Genomic DNA, 24,468 nt, shown 5'->3' on the forward strand with positions numbered 1-24,468 from the left:
GATGCAGGGAGGATGTTTCCCTGGCTGGGGGTCTAGAACGAGGGGTCACAGTCTCAGGATATGGGGTAGGACATTTAGGACTGAGATGAGGAGAAATGTCTTCACTCAGAGGGTGGTGAACCTGTGGAATTCTCTACCGCAGAAGGCTGTGGAGGCCAAGTCACTGAATATATTTAAGAAGGAGATAGATAGATTTCTAGACGCAAAAGGCGTCAAGGGGTATGGGGAGAGAGCAGGAATATGGTATTGAGATAGAGGATCAGCCATGATCATATTGAATGGCGGAGCAGGCTCGAAGGGCCGAATGGCCTACTCCTGCTCCTATTTTTCTATGTTTCTAACATGGACTGGTTGGGCTGAATGGCTTTTTTCTATGTTGTAATTTCTATGTAACTACATAACTTAAAGGGGTGCAGCTATATATGGGGGAAACATTTTGATAGCCTTTACCAAGGCTGGTGAAGTAGATTGCTGGCAGTACTTCAGAAATTGTAAAATTAGGAGAGTCTGTGCCTTTTTTTCCCCCCCTTTAAAAAATAAAATAAGATGGCGCACAGTAAGAGATATTACTACCGTAAAAATAGCATTGCTCATTGTGTGTCAGCTTGGCTCTGTTGGTAGCACCGAGGGTCAAGCCCCTTACCAAGACTCGTGTGCACAATTTAGCTGATGTTCTAGTGAAGGAGTACTCAATTGCTTGATCCTTCACATTAGGTCCTGTCTAGTATGTCAGTGGAAGAATAGCCAGGAAGAAACCTATTAAATGGCGAAATGCTTCTTTTGAAAATAATGGATTCATTAATCTCTCTTATATTTGGGCTGTGTTTGCCTTCGTATCTGTCATTGCGGTCACTAAGTAATTAACGGTGCGAAGCATTTGGAAACATAATAAGGCCCTGCCTGGAGTACTCGGTTCAGTTTTGAGCACTGAATCTCAGGAAGGACATACTGGCCTTGGAGGGGGCACAGCACAGAATGGTACCGGTGCTTCGAGCGTTAAATTATAAAAGAGTAGGTCGCATATACTTGATTTGTTTTCCCTTTGACGAGGTTGAGGGGTAATCTAATCACGGTGTTTAAAATGATAAAGGGGTTTGATACGGAGAGAGAGTGTTTTTCTCCCCCAAAAGGCTGTGACTGCTGGGGGTGTTCAATTGAAAATTTCAAGACAGAGATTTTTGTTCGGCAAGGGCATCAAGAGATGTGGAGCAAAGGCGGGTAAATGGAGTTGAGGTGCAGATCAGCCATGATCTGATTGAATGAGGAAACAACAACAACGTATATTTATATAGCGCCTTTAACGTAGTAAAACATCCCAAGGCGCTTCACAGGAGTATTTTAAGCCAAAAAATTTGATATCGAGCCACATAAGGATAAATTAGGGCAGGTGACTGTGATGAAATATGTCATTCATCAGGCTCTGTATTTAACTACATATATTGTATTGCCTGCTCCTGTGTTTTACCTTGTATTGTATATAGTGCACCGCCCCCTTTCTCCCCATTGGGTGTGTCGGCTCCGCCCATACCTGGCCCTACTTAAGACAAGCCCAGGCTTGTCTTGCAGCAGAACAGCAGAATGCTAGGTGAAGACACAGGCATCTTTCTTTGCTAATAAAAGCCTTGTTTTATCCAGTTAACTTTGAGCCTTGAAGTTATTGAGGCGCATCAGTGACCAAAAGCTTGGTCAAAGAGGGAGGCTTTAAGGAGCAGCTTAAAGGAGGAAAGAGAGGTAACAGGGACTGAATGAACTACTCCTGTTCCTATGTTCCTGTATAAATGCAAGTTTTTCTATTTCTGATTTACCCTTGCTATGGGATACAGCTAAGGACCATTCTTATGCTGAAATGGCTGGGCCTGGGATCTCACCTGTACTGAAAACCAATGGGTTCAGACCTGCCTCCTACCATTCCAGGATCCACAGCTCTCCATATTTTGGGGATTAAAATGATTCTGGTTTCTTTGCAAGGTACGAACAGTATAGTGCGAGCTGCAGTGACAGTGCAACTCCTGAAGACTCTCTCCGCTCTTCGGATTTGTCCTCAGTCCAGTTGAGCTATCCTCACTATTGAGTGGACACACTACCGGGCTGGGGGTGAATTTCCCTGCTGCACTCTGCTGCAGCAACTTTGGTTCAAGCCCTGTTTACGCGCGGACTAGGAGAAGACGAGAGGGAGTTCACACCCAAAGTGTAAGAAAAGTTGGGACGAGGAAAGGCCATTTAGCCCATCCTAGCTCATCCTGCCTCCCTCTACTGATTGTAGGTGTCCTCCATTTAGTGCACATATCTTCCAACAAGCGGAGCTATCCTGTGTTAATTACAGGAATTCTTTATTGAGTACAGGTAACCCCTATCAAATGGAGGTATACTTTTTTATCCAGTAAAGGTTTGCTCTAAGTAACATGTTCTATATTGAGTGGAGGTGAGCTCTAATGACTGTAAGCAACCACTAATGAGTGTAGGTAACAGCTAATTAAAGAGCAGATTGTCCATTAGCAAGAACAAAATGCTAATCATGGTTGAGCTATGGAGACCTACGGGGTTGATAATCTTCTCCCATTCTCATTCCTACCCTCAACGCCCCCCTCACCACCACCTCCGCCCAAATCAAGTGAATGCACCTAACCTGACCCCACCTGTATTTGCAGGTGCAGGTCATTACCCTAGGCTTGAGGTACCCCAGGGACAGGCCTGCCACTTACCCCAGGGTCTTGTGCCTGGAAACAGGCAGGTAATGGCCAGTGGCTGCTGTCCAAACACAACAGCCCAAAGGGCTCTTGCCCCAAGATTCTGAAGGGGATTGACAGGGTAGATGCTGAGAGGTTGTTTCCCCTGGCTGGAGCGTCTAAAACTAGGGGGCATAGTCTCAGGATAAGGGGTCGGCCATTTAAGACTGAGGTGAGGAGGAATTTCTTCACTCAGAGGGTTGTGAATCTTTGGAATTCTCTGCCCCAGAGGGCTGTGCATGCTGAGTCATTGGGTATATTCAAGACAGAGAGCGATAGATTTTTGGACTCTAGGGGAATCAAGGGATATGGAGATTGGACGGGAAAGTGGAATTGAGGTCGTAGATCAGCCATGATCTTATTGAATGGCGGAGCAGGCTCGAGGGGCCGTATGACCTACTCCTGCTCTTATTTCTTATGTTCTTATGTACAAACATCAAATGAGAGACCGGAGTAAAGGGCACTTTGTTTTTTTCCCATCTTCCATGGCCTTACTTTCTGCTCCTCTCAGCTCCCCAATCTGCAACATGGAAGGGGCTGGAGGCAAACTAACTGTGGGTTAACTGGGCCAAGCAGCGACCTGGCAAAATCAGGCGTGAGGCTTGGAGACATCACTCCTGCCTCATGAACATGGCCTTCAACCGTCCCTGGCAAAGACCCTGGAAGAAATGACGGGGCTCACTAGAAAGGATTGGCATTTATTTAGACCGGTTTATCCTGATATATCTAGTTTGCTTACCCAAACATTACATGGAATGATGCTATTGCAGAAAAACCTAAAAATAACCAATTACTGCAGTGAAAGTCAGAATTATATCACAAAGTACCAAGCATGCAACGAAAAGATCTTCCCTTCTGGAATGTTTTTTGGTACTTGGTGATAAAATGTAAAAAAAAGGGAGACAATGGGGGGAAAATTCGGTTGCTTTGCGCCTAAGAGGGCGCTAATGGGGCACAAAGCAACTAGCGCCCGGGCGCAGCGATGTTTGCGCCGCTCGTGAAATTGACCAGACATTTTGCGGTAGCACTAAACACTACCGCCACACAGATCGTGACGTCAGTCAAGCGTGCAATGCCCCGGACCGGATATTGAGTGGCGTCCCCTGCCTTCTCGCCTGCCGCTAGCAACGACAGGTTGAGGGGAACATTTTGCAATTGGGAAGGGACTGGGGGAGCGCTATTAAAAGGCGACCGCTTCCTGACTTTTTTTATCGGCGATAATTTTGCACCACGCATTCTGAAAGAGAGAGAGAGACTTCTGGAGAGATTCAACGCTGTGTGAAGGAGTTTTGGGTACTGAGCTGCACTTTGCAGGTTCATTTTGATTTGTCCTTCCTTGCATCGATTTAGAAGAGACTGTGGGGGCTGCACTCTGAGCTCTTTCCCTGGGTCTCTCCATTGTTCTTTCCAGCAGAATTGATGTACACGTCTCTCCAGGCCAAGATTCAAGGCTGCAATGAGCAGGGTGTGGATGGAGAGCAAGATCGACCCTCCCCTTTAAGAACTGGCCGGCACCAGTGTGTCTGTGTTCCATTGCTGACTGACATCACATGAGCTTCGCCAGCGCTCTGAGTTAGCGCCTCACTCCTCGGCGTTAGCGCCTTGAGAAGTGTGTAGCGCCTGATTTAGCGCTCCAATCACATCCAAGGGCGATAGAAGCCAAGTTTGCAGTCGGAGGTGATAATTAGCGCCAGGCGCTAATCTTTGCGCCCGGCTGATAATTGCGCCCCAAACAGGGCGATACCGAATTACTCCTTCAAAGTGTTCCTCAAATTTATTCTGGGTCGCTGTTACATTATGAGACTAGAGGAGTGAGTCAACCAGCAGGAAGTTCCACCTCTCAGTATTCCTGCTCCACGCTGGGAGCCTATATTGGGAAACTCCACACCCCAAGCCCATGAATTTCTGGTAATTAATCTTAATCATGAGCTGGGATTATAATTTCCTGATTTGTGCTGAAGTAGAATTTTGCCAGCCTATACATCGAAGTGAATCATAAAACAGTTTTAACTAAAGCATGTACGATTAATGATTGCAATATCTGTATTTTTTATATATGTTTTCCTCTCATTTTAAAGTTAATTTTTAATTTATTATTTTAATCCTCTCTCCTTTGGTCCTCCCTGCAATATTCTTTGACCCCGACTCCTCGGGGTTTGCCCTTGCAGATTCTTTGACCCAGCCGCGAGGTGATACGGAAGATCAGGCTCGGATCACTTCTCTTCACATTTTCTCTCCCTGCAGGGAAGCACCTGGCTTCTGCTCTCCATCTGTTTCTGACAGCAGACCAAAGTCATGAAGGCAGTGTGGAAATTTTAAACTTTTACTGAGCACTAAGCAAAAGTCTAAGTGCCGGCCTTGGCTCAGTGGCCGCACTCTTAACTCGCGAGTCAGCGAGTTATTGGTTCAAACTCTGCTCTAGGACTTTGGTATATAAAAACAGAAAATGCTGGAAATACTCAGCAGGTCAGGCAGTATCTGTGGAGAGAGAGAGAGAGAGAGAGAGAGAAACACTGAGCCATATAAGGAGAAATTAGGGCAGATGACCAAAGAGGTAGGTTTTAAGGAGCGTGTTCAAGGAGGAAAGAGAGGTAGAGATGTGGAGAGGTTTAGGGAGGGAATTCCAAAGGTTTGGGCCTCGGCAACTGAAGGCACGGCCACCAATGGTTGAGCGATTATAATCAGAGATATCTCGGGGGGCGGGGGGGGGGGCGGGGTTGGTGGTTGTGGGTCTGGAGGAGATTACAGAGATAGAGAGGGGCGAGGCCGTGGAGGGATTTGAAAACAAGGATGAGAATTTTTACATCAAGGCGCTGCTTATCCAGGAGCCAATTGACCTGAAACATTAACTCTGTTTCTCTCTCAACAGATGCTGCCTGACCTGCTGAGTATTTCCAGCATTTTCTGTTTTTATTTCGGATTTCCAGCATCCGCAGTATTTTGCTTTGGTATATAATGTAGGCTGAGGCTTCAGTGCAGTACTGAGGGAGTGCTGCACTATCAGAGGTGCCGTCTTTTGGAAGAGATGTTAAAACTGGGGCCCTGTCTATCTACTCAAGTAGACGTGAAAGATCACTATGTGAAGAAGAGCAGGGGAGTTTTCCTGGCCAACGTACACCCCTCAGATTACCTGGTTATTTATCTGATTTTTGGTAACTTGTTCTGTGCAAATTGGCTTCTGCGTTTCCCTACATCACCGTGGTTACACTTCAAGAGTAATTCATTAGCTGTGAAGCATTTTGGGACATCCTGAGGATAAGTAAGCCGCTATAGAAACTCAAGTTCTTTCTCACTTATAAAACTAAATGTTATAATTATTTGCAGTTTTTGACAGAAGCCATTTTAATTGCATTCTTTCCACTGTTTAAGCTTAGCCAATGTGCAAACTGGTATAACAACAACTTGTATTTATATAGCACCTTTAATATGGTTAAACATCCTAAGGCTCTTCACAGGAGTATTTTAAGATAAAAATTTGACACCGAGCCATATAAGGAGAAATTAGGGCAGATGACCAAAGAGGTAGGTTTTAAGGAGCGTCTTCAAGGAGGAAAGAGAGGTAGAGATGTGGAGAGGTTTAGGGAGGGAATTCCAGAGCTTAGGGCCTCGGCAACTGAAGGCACGGCCACCAATGGTTGAGCGATTATAATCAGGGATATCTCGGTGGGGGGGGGGGGGGGGGGAGCGGTTGTGGGGCTGGAGGAGATTACAGAGATAGGGAGGGGTGAGGCTGTGGAGGGATTTGAAAACAAGGATGAGAATTTTGAAATCGCGGCACTGCTTATCCGGGAGCCAATGTAGGTCAGCAAGCACAGGGGCGATGGGTGAATGGGACTTGGTGCGAGTTAGGAAACGAGCAGCCGAGTTTTGGATGACCTCAAGTTTACGTGGGGTGGAATGTGGGAGGCTGGCCAGGAGTGTGTTGGAATAGTCAAGTCTAGAGGTAACAAAGGCGTGGATGAGGTATGGAGAAGATTTGCATCCCTGGACTTGTAAATGTTGCTGTGTATCTTATTAATCAACTTGGCTGCACCCAAATGGGATTCTACTTCACTGTCGGCTTTAAGGGCTGAATAGCTTTAAGGGTCAGGGTAACACCTGTTAATTCCAACAATTCTGTGGAGCATGGGTCAAAGTTAGCACCTGCTCCATTAATATTAAATTACAAAACTACTACGACTAAATCCATGTGAACGTGTGTGCTAGCTCCAACACACGGAGGAGTTTAGCTCTCCAAATTGTCAATGAGAGACAGCCTTCTGAATCTCCTATTTCTCTTTGTTTGCTTGGTGATAAGAGGCCAATTTCCTCTGCCTATGTGTTTATCAGTGACAAAATCTTCCAGCAGCTTAGGGATTTGATCCGTGTGAATCTATATTAAATAGGGGTGGATTTTCCTCTTCTTCCAGAATAAAGACTTAGGGGTCGATTTTCATTGACCCGTGGAGTCAGGATTGGAGGCGTGCGGGGGGTTAAAGTCCCGAATTCGGGAGTCCCGACACCATCTCGTCCCCAACCCGCTTCCATGTAAGTTTCAAAGGAGGCGGGTACCTGCCCCGCACTGGGACCCGCCTACCCGAGGCGGGAAGGGATTAGTGCCAATTAACTGCCTGTTAGCAGGTAGTTAACAGGCAGTTTCTAGCCTAATCCCGATTTTGAAGGTTGAACTGTGGGATTCCCGACGGCTCCAAACCACGCCAAATTGGAGGAGTCGGGCCGTCGGGTTGAAGAACTTGGAGGGGTTGAGATGAGTGATGTGTGCATGAGTGCAAAGGTAAGTGTGTTTTGGTGTGTCTTAAGTGATTAAAGAAGGTTAAATTAACTTTTCTTACTTTTTCAGCCTTCCTTCCTCTAGGTTTCGGGAGTCCATCATGTCACCGGCACAGAAAGCAGAATGGCTGCGATCTGTCAAAAGTGACAGCCTGCAGCTTTCTGTGCCAGTGAGATTTCTAACTGAGTCTGTGTAGAAGGACTCAGGTTAGAAGTAAGACTGTCAGTGTTTGACAGCTTCAAACAGCTGTGAAACACTGATATTTCATCTGTCAAAACGTCTTGACAGATGAAATTTCAGTCTGTGACGTCACTTGTTGCCGGGTGGCCCTTAATTGGCCTGCTGAGCCCACTGGGCGGGTTCAACAAGGTCAATCAAGTTAAAATCGCGTGGATTGGCCGCATCTCAATGGAGGCGGGACTGCAACCCCGAAAGTTGTAGTCCCGCCTCCTTCCCGACTTCCAAATGAAAATCACCCCCTTAGTTGCTATTGCTTTTCGCGATAGATGGGCGAAACCATCAAGGAAATAGGGTGTAGACCGGATTACGTTGGGTCTTTGACTCTTCATAGAATCTTATGAGCACAGAAGGAGGCCATTCGGCCCATCGTGCCAGTGCCGGCTCTTTGAAAAAGCTCTCCAATTAGTCCCACTCCCCTGCTCTTTCCCTATAGCCCTGCAAATTTTTCTTTTTCAAGTAAAAATCCAATTCCCTTTTGAAAGTTACTATTGAATCTGCTTCCACCACCCTTTCAGGCAGCGCGTTTCAGATCATCATAACTCCCTGCGTAAAATAAATTTCTCCTCCTCTCCCCTCTGGTTCGTTTGCCAATTATCTTAAATCTGTGTCCTCTGGTTACCGACCCTCCTACCACTGGAAATAGTTTCCCCTTATTTAGTCTATCAAAACCCCATACAATTTTGAACACAGCTATTAAACCTTGCCTTAACCTTCTCTGCTCTAAAGGAGAACGACGCTAGTTTATTTGCCAGTTTCTGATTTGACTTGTATGGGGAAGAACTTCCGCCCAGCCCTTACAGGCCTGGGGGCGGGGATGGGAACGCCTAAAGTGGCCCTGGCCCTGGTCCTGGATAGGGACCTGGAGGATCAGGGGCAGCTGTTGGGCCAAGGAAGATAAGGCATACCGGCCTCCACAAGGGCTCTTGTGGACCCCGTGTCCTAAATCACAATGTCCTAGATCAGCCCCCTTGCTCGGCAGGCGGAGGTCCCAGTTTCCAGGTGCACAGGGCAGGAGGGTGTTAAAGAAGCATCCCAAGTAGTGCTTATGCTTGCTGCCTCGATGCCAATGGGGGGGGGGGGGGAGGGTCTTCCCCACTGGCCCTGCAAACTCTGGCGCAACCACCAGGATCGTAGCCTGTGGAATTTCAGGGTCATTGGCCTAGAAATTGGGTTGGGGCGCCAAAGTGGCGCAAAAGTCGGCTGAGCGCAGGATTTAGCGCAGCGATCGGAGTGATACCGATCGCCAGAAATTCAGTTTCAGTGCCCCTCGAGGGAGACGGGGCGAGGCTCGAGGCGCTCCGCGTCCCTCTTAGGGCGCTGAAACTGATTATCGCAGCGCAACGTGCCGCAGCGCCACATGCTGCGGCACGGCACGCTGCGGTACTGCAGGCCTTCCTCCCACTGTTAAGGGGGAGGTGCCTGCAACAGCACGATCCCCGATCGCGAGTGCCGGCAAATGAGCCCGGCACCAAGGAGAAGTGCCGGGCTCTCGGGAAACAGCCGGCAATGCCGCGGGGGGGGGCGGGTGGTTAGGAGGCCGGGGACGGAGGTGCTGGTAGGCGGCCGCCGAAAAAGCGGCCGCCCTGCACCTCCACCTTAACTTGCGCCGCTGCCGGCACAGTAAGGCCCCGTGAACCGGGCGCGGGTAGCGAGCGGCGCAACTGCGGCGTTCGCTACCAAATATCGCGAAGAGGGCACGAATGGGGCGCTGCGCACACTGATGACGTCATCGGTGGCGGTGCAGCGCAAATGCCTAACGCCACCATTAGCGCCCCTACTGAATATCGCCGGAGACGCAGCCAGTGGCGCTACAGCCACTGACTGCCTCTTTAGGCGCTAACAGGTGGCGCTACTCACCCAATTTCTCCCCCATTATGTTTATTCCTGGGCCTGTCCTCTGCCGTATCAGCTAATAGATAGGAAAGTAGAAGTAGGCCATTCAGTCCTTCGAATCTGTTCCGCCATCATGGCTAATCTGTACCTCAATTCCATTTAGCCGCCTTTGCAGATTGTCTTTAAAGGTTGCTGATGTGCTACACTTTCCTCGTCACTCTCCCTCGCGATAACATTTTCAGCAATCAGCAGCATCTCACAAAAATCATTACAGCCTTGGTCCAAACGTGGACACAAAAACTGAATTCCAAAGACGTAGTGAGAGTGACTGCCCTTGACATCAAGGCAGCATTTGACCGGGTGTGGCACCAAGGAGCCCCAGTGAAACTGAAGTCAATGGGGATCAGGGGGAAAACTCTCCACTGGCTGGAGTCATACCTAGCACAAAGGAAGATGGCTGTGGTTGTTCGAGGCCAAACATCACAGCCCCAGGACATCGCTGCAGGAGTTCCTCAGGGCAGTGTCCTGGGCCCAACCATTTTCAGCTGCTTCATCAATGACCTTCCCTCCATCATAAGGTCAGAAGTGGGGATGTTCGCTGATGATTGCACAGTGTTCAGTTCCATCCGCAATTCCTTAGATAATGAAGCACTTCGTGCCTACATGCAGCAAGACCTGGACAACATCCAGGCTTAGGCTCTTAAGTGACAAGTAACTTTTGTGCCACAGAAGTGCCAGGCAATGACCATCTCCAACAAGAGTCTAACCACCTCCCCTTGACATTCAATGGCATTACCATCGTCGAATCCCCCACCATCAATATCCTGAGGGTCCCCATTGACCAGAAACTTAACTGGACCAGCCACATAAATACTGTGACAACAAGAGCAGGTCAGAGGCTGGGTATTTTGTGGTGCGTGTCTCACCTGACTCCCAAAGCCTTTCCACCACATACAAGGCACAAGTCAGGAGTGTGATGGAATATCCTGCACTTGCCTGGATGAGTGCAGCTCCAACAACACTCAAGAAACTCGACACCATCCAAGACAAAGCAATCTGCTTGATCGGCACCCCATCCACCTTAATCATTCACTCCCTCCACGACTGGCGCACAGTGGATGTAGTGTGTACCATCTACAAAATGCACTGCAGCAACTTGGCAAGGCTTCTTCGACAGTATTTCCCCGCGACCTCTACCACTTAGAAGGACAAGGGCAGCAGGCGCATGGGAACACCACCATCTGCAAGATCCCCTCCAAGTCACACATCATCCTGACTTGGATATTTATCGCTGTTCCTTCATTGTCGCTGGGCCAAAATCCTGGAACACCCTCCCTAACAGCACTGTGGGAATACCTTCACCACACGGACTGCAGCGGTTCAAGGCGGCGGCTCACCACCACCTTCTGAAGGGCAATTAGGGATGGTAAATAAATGCTGGCCTTGCCAGCAACGCGCCCACATCCCATGAATTAATAAAAAAGTTAGAAAGGAAAAAAAAAAATCATAATGTGTGTGCGTCATTTATTGCGCATTACAGAACGATACAGCTAGTGCATGAGCGTACTGTGGCTGCAGGGTGCACTATCTGCAGGATGCACTGCAGTAACTTGCCAATGCTTCTTTAGCAGCACCTCCCAAACCCGCAACCTCCACCATCTAGAAAGACAAGGGCAACAGGTGCATGGCGAGATCATCTCCACGTTCCCCATTTTGTCACACACCATTCTGGCTTGGACATACATCAACGTTTCTTCACCCTCACTAACTTAAGCAAAATAAATGCACCAGGACTGGCTGTCGGGTTGGCAGCTATGAGTAGTGAAATTATGAATGTGTTTTTTAATAAATATATTGATAATTTCACAGCACACATTGCACAAAAGGTCATTTCCCCCCCACTCCTCACCTCTACCTGGGTCACTACACCTGCTCGCTTAGAACACATCAAGATCCTTGGAACCCCATATTAGTAATCATGGGCAGGAAGGGCTGCATATAGTGACACCACAATACCTGGCCAGCATGGAGATGATTGGGTAATTCCCCTGTTAATCACGCCTGGAGACCGCACTGCTGTAAGTGACTGGGATTGATTTTACGCACAGAATTTGCATGTAACTATCCTCCACTCACTGTATTTTGCTGGAAAAATCACCGTGCTTTTAGCGGAAGGCATTGCTATAATTTCCATCATGAGTTCTGTTTGTCATAGGGAACGCTTTTCTTAAGTAGACTATGTAGACTGCTGTAGAGCGATGTTTAAACAGACTCTGTTTGCTGAGTAATAGACATTGTTTGCTGTAAAATAGACTATTTGCCATAAGTTTCACCCTGCCTCCAAGGCATTGGCTGGCACAGTGGTCTCAATAGACACTTTGGGCAGGAAGTGGTCTTGTGGGGGCTCACTGCCTCCCTTAAACCTGCTTTCACCCTTGTAATGATGTCGAGAATCTGGCCCTGTGCATTTACAAAGGATGGCTCTCAAACTCTCATTACTGAAAACAAGAAAATACTGGAGAGGCACATCAGTCTGACCGGCCTCCGAGTGAGAAAGATATCTATTACATCCGTGAATGATTGAGACACGGACAGCAGGAGTTGAACAAAACAAGTCTTTACTGATGGAAGTCAATAGTGAAACTGAAACAACAGAGGTTCCCTAGCGTCTTTTATACAGGGGTGGTCACTGCCGGTACTGCAGTCTGAGACCAGTTATTCTCTTAAAGGTACATACACAACAATATCCGTAGAGATTTTCCTGGGACTGCACCCGGACGCACTAATCGCTGGACGCAGGGAATCATGGAAAATCGAACGGGTCGGAGCGCAGCCTTGAAATATTCGCCGCGTCCAGGCACAGAGCCAGGAAAATCTTCCCCGCAACGTTCTGATGGAGATCTGATCAATTGGCAAAACAGCATCAACTTGCATTTATATAGCGCCTTTATCATAGTAAAACATCCCAAGGCACTTCTCAGCAGTGTTATCGACCAAAATTTGACACCGAGCCACATAAGGAGAAATTAGGGCAGGTGACCAAAAGCTTGGCCAATGAGGTAGGCTTTAAGGAGTGTCTTAAAAGGAGGAGAGAGGCGGAGAGGTTTAGGGAGGGAATTCCAGAGCCTAGGACCGAGGCAGCTGAAGGCTGCAAAATGATTGGAAACACATTTCTGGTTCAAGGTCACGCTTAAAACGTCAATCTGTTTTTCTCCAAGCCGCTGATTTCTCTGATGTGCATTTCCTGCATATTCTGTCTTTATTTCACATTTTCAGCAGCGATGGGTTTTCTTTTTAACTCGACTATGGCACCGGTAAATTCTGGGTTTGTTTTGCCGCAAGCTGACGTTCTCCGAGAGGCAGATTGGTAGTTAACGCATTTCACTTGACCCTTGGTGACAATCAGAAGTGGCTTGGACTGCGTTCCACTTCACCTCTCAGAAAGAGCGACTGATAAAGTGGGATCACCAGCATCGCCCTTTCACTATAATTAACCTCTGCTGCTTTTCGCTGGTGAAATATTGCCGGTTCAGTTTTTTGCACTGTAGTTCTGCTGTTGGAAACGGGTGTCGCCTTACCTTGACGGTTCCTATCAATTTCTCTCAGTAAAAGCCGCGAAAGCTGAGAAATGCTCTCTGAAGCCTCACTTGGGTAGACATCCTGCAGAAGACGCTGAAGTGTTCCCTGGTTCAGTGGGCTGTTGAAAGTCATCGTCTGGTACAATCCTGTACAAAGAAACATCGTAATGTTATAGGGGTGGAAATTGATTATGGCCCACAACCAATGGGGTGCGCCGGCCCGAAATTGGTCCCCCGGCCTCATTAATGTTGCTTGTGTGTGTGAGCTGCCAGCACTGGTCACACCACAGGTAGCTTGCGTATCTTACTGAGCAGATATCGAGGGTAGCAGCCCAGAGGTAAGTCCTGGGAGGGCGGGGGGGGGGGGTTGGTTGGAGGGCTAACGGAGTGTGGGGTGGGGGGCGTTCATGAAGACTGTAGAGTCGGGTGGGGGGGTGGGCTGCTGGGTGGAATCTTGCACCTCCTGGCTCCACAGGAATGGTCAGAAACATTTAAAGAAAGATTTATCTTTTGGTGGTGACTGTTGAAGAATCCTGAGCGGAGCAGGCCAGGCTTTGCTCGATTGAAACCAATTTCTGCAAGGGGGCCTAAAACAAACGTTCGGCCCACCATTTACATAACTCCTATTTTAGGTGGCCGCTTGCAAAGCTGCCTTTAATAATATTGGCCTGTAATGTAAGCGCAGATCGGGCACAGGACATTGCCCCTGAAATTAGTATTTTCTACTCCATTTTCTGCCTGGAAAATGGGTGCAACGAGGACCAATTTCCACACCACACAGTTGGGCCGGAGCAACCAGTAGTTCACTGATAAAAACACTAGGGGCAGGATTTTCATTGGGCCGTGGAGGCGGGATTGGAGGTGAGTGGGGGGTCAAAATCTCAAAAATCGGGGGGCACGAACCCATCCCACCCCCAAGCCAGTTTCAAAGGAGGCGGATACCCAACCTGTGCTGGGAGTCGCCTCCCTGAGGAGGGAAGGGGATTAGTGCCAATTAACTGCCTGTTAACAGGTAGTTAACAGGCAGTTTTTAGCCTAATCCTTATTTTTATTGCTGAAGTGTGGGCTTCCCGATGGCTCCAAACCACGCCAAGTTAGCGAGGCGGGCCGTCGGGCTTAAGGGCTTGGAGGGGTCGAGATGTCCGGTGTTCAGGTGAGTGATGGGTGCATGAGTTCAGAGGTAAGTGTGTTTGGTTTGTGTGAAGTGTTTAAAGAAGTTTTACTTACATTTACTTACCTTTACAGCCTTCCTTCCTTCAGGTCTCGGGAGTCCCTCATCTCACTGGCACAGGAAGCAGAATGGCCGCAAGCTGTCAAAAGTTGCAGCATTCAGCTTTCTGTTCTGGAGAGATCTCTAAATCAGCTTCAGAGAAAGGAATTAACTTGGAGTACAGATTGTCAGTGTTTGACAGCTTCAAACAGCTGTCAAACGCTGATAGCTCCTGCCAAATGCTGTAGCCCTATCTCTGACTTACGCTCCTGCCAAATGCGACCCCCCACTGGGAGCAGGGGATCACAGAATCACCCTAAATTACATAAAATTGTTGCCCGCTGTGGTGTATGTAACCGTTCCACCTTTAAGAGAACTATTTTAAGAGATGCACTACTTTATCTTGGCTGCTGTATACTGTAATACCGGTGGTGACCACACCGGTATATAAGTGCTGTGTAATGATTTATTGGGCAGTTCAGCCTGACCTTCGACTAGTAAAGACCTGTTGAATTTATTCTTGTGGTCTGTGTGCAGTGATTCTTATTAACAATAACTAGAACACACAGACTTAACAGTGGCGACGATGACGATCTTACCCTGCGGCAGAGATATAGCCAAGGCAGTTTAACGGGCGTCGAGAAGAGGCATCCGCCCTCATCATCCTGCTGAGAAAAGACTCGGGTCTGAAGAGCAAGGAAGAATCCTGACACGAAGCCTTCCATCAGCAACAAGCAGTGATCATCCCTTCTATCACGGTGGTGGGTAAGCCGATCAGCGACGAGCAGCAAGTCAGCCACGTTGGCTGTGAAGTAGGGGAGGGAAAAACGGAGGATATAAGGGCGGAGAACTCGACCACGGCCGGGGAAAAGAGCCGGACAGAAGTCGGGGCCAGAGGCGCTGAGACTGGGGCAGCGTAAGGCACGGGAGCCGCGGTGAATGCAAACGCAGCCGGTGTAAAAGACCGGGCTGCAAGCGGGCTGGGAGACGCAACAGCGTCGAGAGAGAGCTCAACCGCAACCGGGGAAAAAGGCCGGGCAGCTACCGAGGCCGCGAGGCGCGGGAGAAAATAATTTTTTTTTTAAAAACCGCGGAGAACTCAGCCGCAGCCGGGGGAAAGGACCGGACTGCAAGAGGGGCTGGGAGGCACGATTTGAGAACCGCTGGGGAGGGCGAACGCAGCAATACGGCAATCACCATTACAGCCAGCGGGGGAGAAAGGCAAACACGGGAAGCCACCATTTTCGTAGGCGGGGGAAGAAGACAAGCGCGGGAAACCGCCATTTTGAAAAAAAAATAAAATAAAAATTTCTTTTTGTTTCTCAAGAAGATTGCGAGGATGCCTAAGCGTGGTAACATCAACGATTTCGATGCCGATGTTGAAGATTGGGCCACGTATGTAGAACGCATAGAGATTTATTGTAAGGCAAATAAAATATCAGATGAAGATAAAGCACTAACCTTACTAAACTCAATGGGTGCGAAGACATACGGGCTATTGAAGCATCTTCTATCACCAGCTAAACCGGCGGATCAGGCTTTCGCTAACATTGTTGCTGTCCTGAGAAATCATTTGAACCCCACACCGCTGATGTTAGCGGAACGATTTAAATTTTATGCGAGAACGCAACTGAAAGAGGAAAGCAACGCGGAGTATTTAATTGAACTGCGTAAGCTAGCGAAATACTGTCAGTTTGGGGAAAGACTGACAGAGGCACTGAGAGACAAATTCGTGTGTGGATTGTCGAAAGAAGGAACACAAAAGCGGCTGCTTGAAGAGAATGATCTTACACTTGATAAGGCTGTCACTATTGCAGCATCGCACGAAGCCGCAGCGAGAGGCACTGCGGAAATGCAGCTGAAGGCAGCGGTACTCAGCGTAGATCAAATGGCTTTGGGTACAGCGAAATGTTATCGTTGTGGAAAGACAACACACGATCAGAACCAATGCTGGTTTAAAAATCAGGAATGTAGAAAATGTGGCAAGCTTGGTCACATAGCTAAAGTATGCCGGTCAGGAAAGAAGACCAGCAACAAAAAGTCACCGCAGGAAAAGTGCAGAAAGGTACATAAGGTGGCTGAGAAGAGTTCGGATGAACAGAATTCGGATTCAGACTCCAACAGCAAGGAACTGGGTAGTCTGAGAATTCACAATGTGAGTAAGGAAGCTGACCTACAAACTATCTGGGTCACACTTCAGATAGCAGGAGTCCAAGTGAAGATGGAATTGGACACCGGATCGGCATTGACGGTCATGAATAAGCAAGATTACAAAAGGTTATTCACACATATTCCCCTACGGGATACGGAGATAGTATTGCAGACATACACGGGGCAAAGAGTATATCCCATCGGAAAGATAAAAGTCAAGGTGGTACACAAGGGCAAAGAACACCAAGGAATGGACTTATATGTACTACCTGAGGGAGGTCCACCACTTCTGGGACGGGAGTGGATCAGGAAAATAAATATGGACTGGCACTCCCTAAAAGCAATAACGGTAGATTCCGGAAAAAAAGATGTCAAACCTGAACGATTGTCCAGAATATTGGATGAGGCTAAAGAGGTGTTCCAACAGGGACTGGGAACACTGAGAGGAATTAAGGCAAAAATCAAGATTGCAGAACATGCAAACACAAAATTTTTCAAAGCCAGACCGGTACCTTATGCGATACGACCTGCTGTGGAAGCTGAGCTGGAAGGGCTAGAATGTTCAGGAGTACTGTCTAAGGTGGACTGGAGTGAGTGGGCCACGCCCATTGTTCCCGTCATGAAGCGTTCATCGAGTAACAAGCCAGGGGAACCGGGGAAGGTCCGCATCTGTGGAGACTTCAAGATCATGGTTAATCCAGTGCTTCACACGGTGCAATATCCGCTTCCGCGGATTGAGGATATCTTTGCTTCATTGTCTGGCGGGAAACACTTCACCAAGATAGACCTGGCGCAAGCGTACTTACAGATGGAAGTTGAGGAAGAGTCGCGCCAGTATCTCACAATCAACACGCACAGAGGCTTGCATCGATATAATAGACTGGTTTTTGGAGTGGCTTCGGCTCCAGCAATTTGGCAGAGGGCCATGGAGCAGGTATTACAGGGAATTCCAAGCACTCAATGTTACTTGGACGATATCCTGATTACAGGAGATGACGGTGAGGAACACCTTGCAAATTTGAAACTGGTGCTCACCAGATTGAAGGAATATGGACTTCGAGTTAATCGCCAGAAATGTGAGTTCTTTCAGAAATGGATCTCGTACTGTGGTCATGTCATTGACCAGGAGGGGCTGCACAAGTCACCTGACAAGATCGAAGCTGTTGTGAAGGCTCCCGCTCCGGAAAATGTATCCCAGTTGAGGTCGTTCCTAGGGTTGATTAACTATTACCTTAAGTTTCTGCCAAATCTATCCACGGTGCTGCACCCGCTGAACGCTCTTTTGCAGAAAGAAGTACCATGGAAGTGGAGCGAGGACTGTAAGAAGGCCTTTCGCAAAAGCAAGGCATTGATCACCTCAGAGGAAGTGTTGGCTCACTTCAACCCAACGCTACCTATTCGTTTAGCTTGTGATGCTTCTCCTTATGGTATTGGAGCAGTACTCTCACACAAGTTGCCAAATGGCTTGGAAAGGCCAGTCGCATTTGCATCCAGATCATTGACCTCCGCTGAGCGCAACTATGCTCAGATAGATAGGGAGGCTCTCAGCCTTGTGTGGGGAGTAAAGAAGTTTAATCATTACCTGCAGGGCCAGAAGTTTACACTGCTGACAGACCACCAGCCGTTGGTATCCATTTTTAACCCTAAGAAGGGTGTTTCGGTGATGACAGCACAGAGGCTCCAGAGATGGTCCCTTTTCCTAGGGGCACATCAATATCAGATAGAATTCAAAGGTACAAAGCAGCATGGTAATGCTGATGGGCTGTCGCGCCTGCCACTATCTACTGAGGAGGAGGCACCGACGGTTGACCCGGTGAAGTTATTTCACTCGACCATCATCGAATGTTTACCTGTCACCAATGCAAATATTGAAAGGGAGACTAGGAATGACCCGACACTGTCCCGGGTCTACGAATTGACAGTAAAGGGATGGCCAGCCCATGGTGATCCACTGTTACTGGCATTCTCAGCAAGACGAGAACAGCTGTCCATCTGTCAGGGAACATTGATGTATGGAACAAGGGTGATTATCCCTCCTAAGTTAAGAGAGAGAGTTCTAAAAGAACTACATGAAGGTCATCTGGGGGGAGTCAAGATGAAAAGCCTTGCTAGGGCTTATGTGTGGTGGCCGGGTATCGACCAACAGATAGAGGATCTGACGAAAAGCTGCTCAGGGTGCCAAAAAGTCCAAAATGCACCTCCAATTGCACCGCTGCATGCATGGGAATGGCCTTCAACCCCATGGCAACGTGTACATATTGACTTTGCTGGTCCATTCATGGACTCCATGTTTTTAATTGCGGTGGGCGCACATTCTAAATGGCCAGAAGTGATTAAAATGACTACCACTACCTCGGAGAAGACGATCGCGGTGCTAAGAACGATATTTGCAAGAAATGGATTGCCAGAGCAAATATGTTCAGACAACGGACCACAGTTCGTGTCAGAGGAATTCCAGAAATTCCTGAAGAAGAATGGGGTGAAACATTATACCTCTGCCCCATATCATCCAGCTACGAATGGGCTGGCTGAGAGGTTTGTACAGACGTTCAAAAAGGCAATAAAGGCCATGAGCGAAGATCAGATTCCACTGCAACACAAGGTGGACAATTTCCTACTGGCATATCGAAACGCCACCCATGCAACAACAAACCAAAGTCCTGCCATGATGTTCTATAACAGGAGGTTGCGGTCCAGGTTGGACTTGTTAAAACCAAATGTGCGGAGGGAAGTCGAAAACAAACAGTTCCAGCATATCAATAACAAGCCCACTCGGAGTTTTGAAATAGGACAACCGGTGTTAGCCAGGGACTATAAAAACGAGAAATGGCAATCTGGAACAATTCGGGCCAGACAAGGACCCCTGATGTACACGGTAGATGTTGGTGAAAACATAATGCGACGTCATGCTGACCAACTGGTGGGATCGAGAACAAGGGTCGAGCCCATGGTTACGACAGAGACAACCGTGGAGGAAGTTAGTGAACCTGAAGCATCTACCTCAGAAGTGAATATACCTGATGATGATGTTCTATCCATAGGGGATCAACTAGATGAGTCACCCCAGCAACGAGAACCAGAGACCCCTGAAAGGCGTTATCCGTCTCGGATCAGGAGGCCTCCTCAGAGACTGAATCTGTGAACTGTTTTTACATGAAGTTGTGTATATATGTTATTATGTTATGTTAAATGGGGAATATATACTGTTAAGCTAAAAAGGGAGGATTGTGGTGTATGTAACCGTTCCACCTTTAAGAGAACTATTTTAAGAGATGCACTACTTTATCTTGGCTGCTGTATACTGTAATACCGGTGGTGACCACACCGGTATATAAGTGCTGTGTAATGATTTATTGGGCAGTTCAGCCTGACCTTCGACTAGTAAAGACCTGTTGAATTTATTCTTGTGGTCTGTGTGCAGTGATTCTTATTAACAATAACTAGAACACACAGACTTAACACCCGCGGTGTGCTTTTTCATTCTATTCCATTCCGGCCTAGTGAATCAAAAGGAATTCCATCAGCAGTACAGGTACAATGCTCGAAGGCTATCCTTACGTGCTTGCAACAGTATTATTGAAGCTTTATCCAGAAATGGCTTGCAGTTGACTTCATGAACATTCCTGTACAACCATCACAAAGAACAGGACAAAGCAAGCCAAATAAGTGGCATTACTCTCACCAAGGTAGCAGACGTACACTCGAATCTGTGACCATGGAGATAGTACACGCCAGGTTGAGCCCTGATCAAAGCAATTCCTCCTTCATCAGACAAAGTACATGAGTAGCATAGATATCATAAATAAGAGACTTAAAAAAATGTATATATATATATATTTGAATATTGGTCAGTCCTGGTGTATTTTGAATAATTTTATTCCATTTGTTTTTGGGATGTGGGTGACATTTGCAAGGCCGCATTTGTTGCCCATCCCTAGTACAAACTGGAGTCACGTGTAGGCCAGGGGTCAGGTAGGGGTCGTAGGTTCCCTTCCCTCAAGGACATCAGTGAAGCAATTGGGTTTTGATAACAATCCAACACTTTTAATAGTCATTTCCCTGGTGTCAGCCCACAAATTACTATCATTTTGGAATTCAGTTTAAGTTATCACAGAATCACAGAAACCCCACAGTGCAGATAGAGGCCAATCCGGCCCATCGAGACTGCACCGACACATATCCCACCCAATCCCCGTAACCCCTACACCAACACATATCCCACCCTATCCCCGTAACCCCAAGTATTTAATCCCCCTAACACTAAGGGTCAATTTATCATAGCCAATCAACCTAACCCTCACATCTTTGGACTGTGGGAGGAAACCGGAGCACCCGGAGGAAACCCACGCAAACACGGGGAGAATGTGCAAACTCCACACAGACAGTCACCTGAGGCCGGATTCGAACCCGGGTCCCTGGCGCTGTGAGACAACAGTGCTAACCACTATGCCACCGTTATTCGCTATAATTTTAGAAACCAGTTTCGCAACGCGCCATGGTGGGATTTGAACTCATAGGCTAACCCGACCCCTAACCCTAAGTACAGATGACAGAAGCGATCTGTCAATGGTGAGAGGGGTAATGAGCTGAGACTGGATGGAGACTTGTGGAAAGACTTGCAGCCTGCAGAATCTGTTGTGGAAATGCAGTGAGGAACAGCCTGTGGCTGAGGAAAGTAATCTCTGTCAGGTGGGAGATTTTACTGTACATTTGAAGCTGTCGAGTAATCAGCTAGAGCAATGGCCACTGAACTCCAGCCTCAGGTTGACAGACATGGTCACCGAACAGCGTGGTCCCCATGTCCATGAAGTTAAAGATAAAAAGTAAGGTAATAAAGCCTGTTAAGGGTCTGGCAAGTACATTATAATTAGTTTAATTGGGTCGCCCGCCGCTGCCTGTCGGGTCTGCTCGGCGCTGACAGACCTGACATTGGGAAAGGCGCGTTGCGGCGGGTTGTCAAAAAAAACTTTCCCACCAGGCCCGCCACCAAGTCCGCCTGCTGACACCCCGGAAAATTCCAGCCAAAAAACTCTGGTTTGCTAGTCACGACCACTGGGCTACTGCTTTTCTGATTTGAACTTTAAAAATATAACATACTTACTTGCACATAGACCACATATTTGTAAAACTTTGATTTGAATTGGGGTTGTGGCCTATATGAGAATTGACAATTATTTTTCTCCTTGGGAGGACTTGAGTTGAGGATGCAGCCTATACACAGCAGCCTATATGTGCGTCAATACGGTGAAGGGAAGTCTTTCTTTCAATTAAATGGAGAGCAAAAATCGCCAAGAGAAATTTAAGCCGAGAGGAGATTAAGAAAGTCATTGCGTGTAATTAATGAATATGAAATGAGCAGCTCAGGCCCAGAATGTTACAGGAATAGATGTGTGTGGTTGACCACAGCGTGTTTCATTTGTAATACAAGTTAAACTGCAACGTGATCTGAATGGATGAACTCTGTCTCCATTCACTGTGTGGGATCGGGGAGGAAAGGGGAGGGGTCCTGGAAACAATCGTGGCAATGGTAGCATAGTGGTAATGTTACTGGACTAGTAATCCAGAGGCCTCGACTAATGATCCGGAGACACGAGTTCAAATCCCACCACGGCAGCTGGGGAATTTAAATTCATATCAAATAAATCAGTAATGGTGACCATGTAACTACTGGATTGTTCTAAAAACCTATCTAGTTCACTAATCTCCTTTAGGGAAGGAAATCTGTTGTCCTTGCCTGGTCTGGCTTATATGTGACTCCAGATCTACAACAGTGTGGTAGAAAGATAGGAGCAGGAGTAGGCCATTCGGCCCCTCGAGCCTGCTCCGCCATTCAATGCGATCATGACTGATCATCCAAATTCAGTACCCTGTCCCTGCTTTCTCCCCATATCCCTTGATGCCTTAAGAAATATATCTAACTTCTTCTTGAATATATGCCCTCTGAAATGGCCTAGCAAGCCACTCAGTTGTTAAGGTGGCGGCTCACCACCACCTTCTCAAGGGCAATTAGAGATGGGCAATAGCCTGTGAATGAATAAAAATAAGACAGCCCTGTAAATATGCTGTACAAAGTCTCACGTCAGCTAACTTACACGGCATGAATGATAGCATCTCATGGTCTCTGTGACTGTCTTTAAATCGCTTGTTGGCGTTTGTTAATCCAATTTATAAATCACGGCGCTCCTCCCTTTACCCTCATCCACCGGTTCTAAACGTTCACCACCCACACACTTCACCTCAAGCCCTGCAGCATTTGACCTTGGATAAGGAGGGGGTGGGCTCATATACGGGTAATGTGATGCGTTTTAACGTCACGGGGGGCTGGAAATTGCTTGTGGCTTGTTTTCAGGCCTATAACCAGCAGCGGGTCGACAGCGCGCGTCCCAACCGGGAGGCCCGTGGCCGGCCCGAAATTGGTCCTCGGCCCTCGTTCACATTGCCAGCGCCTGTCGCACCTCCACGGTCACATTTCAGTAAGAAGAGTATCATGCTGTTTGCCTCGCCGGGAGTGGCCCGAAGGCAAGTCCCGGGATGGCGATTGGAGCGGCAACAGGGCAGGGGCGGGGAGATAGCGAGCATTGTGGAGTCAGGGGTGCAATCCTGCTCCACAACAATGTTTTTTTAAAACACTTGTGTTTTTTTTAATAAACACTTAACTTTTGAAGGTGGTGGTCATTGCTTGGGTCTCATTGACTGCTTAAGAACCCCCAGGGTCCGGCCTTCTGCCCCTCTCAGTCGAAACCAGTTTCTGCAGGGGCTTAACACAGACGTTAGACCACTTATTTACAGATGTAAGGACCTAAGGCCTCTTTTAGGTGGCCGCCCGGGATGCCTGCAAAGCCGTCTTCACCTGTATGGTGGCACCCATAAGGCAAGCGCAGATCGAGTGCCCTGAAATTGGTCCTTTTAGCCCCTCTTTTCCACTCAGAAAACGGGCGCAACAGGAACCAATTTCTACCCCTACTATCTTAATGTATTGATCACAGTGCGGATAGGTTATTGCTTTAGCTGAGATGTTGTTATTTACTGCATCATATTTACCGCTGTCAGTGAAATCCACCATACAGTGTTACATTGCAAGTTATTTAAGAAAAACAACCCGATTTCCCGAGGAATTATTCATGGGCAAACGTAATAAAATTGTTCCTCTCTCCTCCTATAACTGTCCCTCTAATTGCCTCGCAGTCTAATTTTCAAGTCCCACTCCAGAGACTTGAGCACATAATCTAGGCTGACACTCCAGTGCAGGGCTGAGGGAGTGCTGCACTGCCGGAGGTGCCGTCTTTCGGATGAGACGTTAAACCCAGGCCCCGTCTGCCCCCTCAGGTGGACGTAAAATTTCCCATGGCACTACTTCGAAGCAGAACAGGGGAGTTCGTCCCGGTATCCTGGTCAGCATTTATCCCTCAACCAACATCACTAAAACAGATTATCTGGTAGTTTATCTCATTGCTGTTTGCGGGACCTTGCTGTGGGCAAACTGGCTGCCACCTTTCCTTACATTACAACAGTGACTACACTTTAAAAGTAATTAATTGGCTATGAAGCACTTTGGGACGTCTTAAGGTCATGAAAGGCACTAAATAAAGACAAATTATTTCTCTTCTATTATCTTTCTGCTTATCTGTCTCCCTCTTTGCCTGCCCTCACACAATTTTGCTTCGTCGACTCGATCTCTGTCTGACTTTTGTTCTCTTTCCTTCTCCTGCCTTTGTTCTGTAAGAAAAATAGGAAGAGGTTTCCTATTAAATCAGTCTGTGTGACCTTGCTGCAATCCGGTTAGAGTTGCTATGGTAACACTCGTGTGCGATGCTGCAAAGGATTCCCCCGCCCCCCCTTGCAAATGTGCAAGTCAAACCACAAATGTGCCTTTAACTGGTCTCGCTCCCGAGTACTTTCCCTACCAGTTGTGCAGTGAGTTTGCGACCAGCTGAGTTACTGGAGGAGTTTGTGGCTTTC

At 47.7% G+C, this 24,468-nt stretch overlaps 1 protein-coding gene across 1 annotated transcript in view; it reads right to left on the minus strand.

The window, feature by feature from the left end:
* The window catches only part of LOC147122583 (uncharacterized), an 85,820-nt gene that overhangs the window by 42,043 nt on the left and 19,309 nt on the right, over positions 1-24,468 (minus strand). The window contains exon 2 of the mRNA XM_086003480.1: positions 13,149-13,295. Coding sequence (XP_085859606.1) covers positions 13,149-13,295 — 147 coding nt within the window. The remainder of the gene's footprint in view (positions 1-13,148; positions 13,296-24,468) is intronic.

Source organism: Somniosus microcephalus, chromosome 2, assembly GCF_052327205.1.
Source record: "Somniosus microcephalus isolate GS21.2 chromosome 2, FLI_Smic_1.0, whole genome shotgun sequence".
NCBI classification, from domain to species: Eukaryota; Metazoa; Chordata; class Chondrichthyes; order Squaliformes; family Somniosidae; genus Somniosus; species Somniosus microcephalus.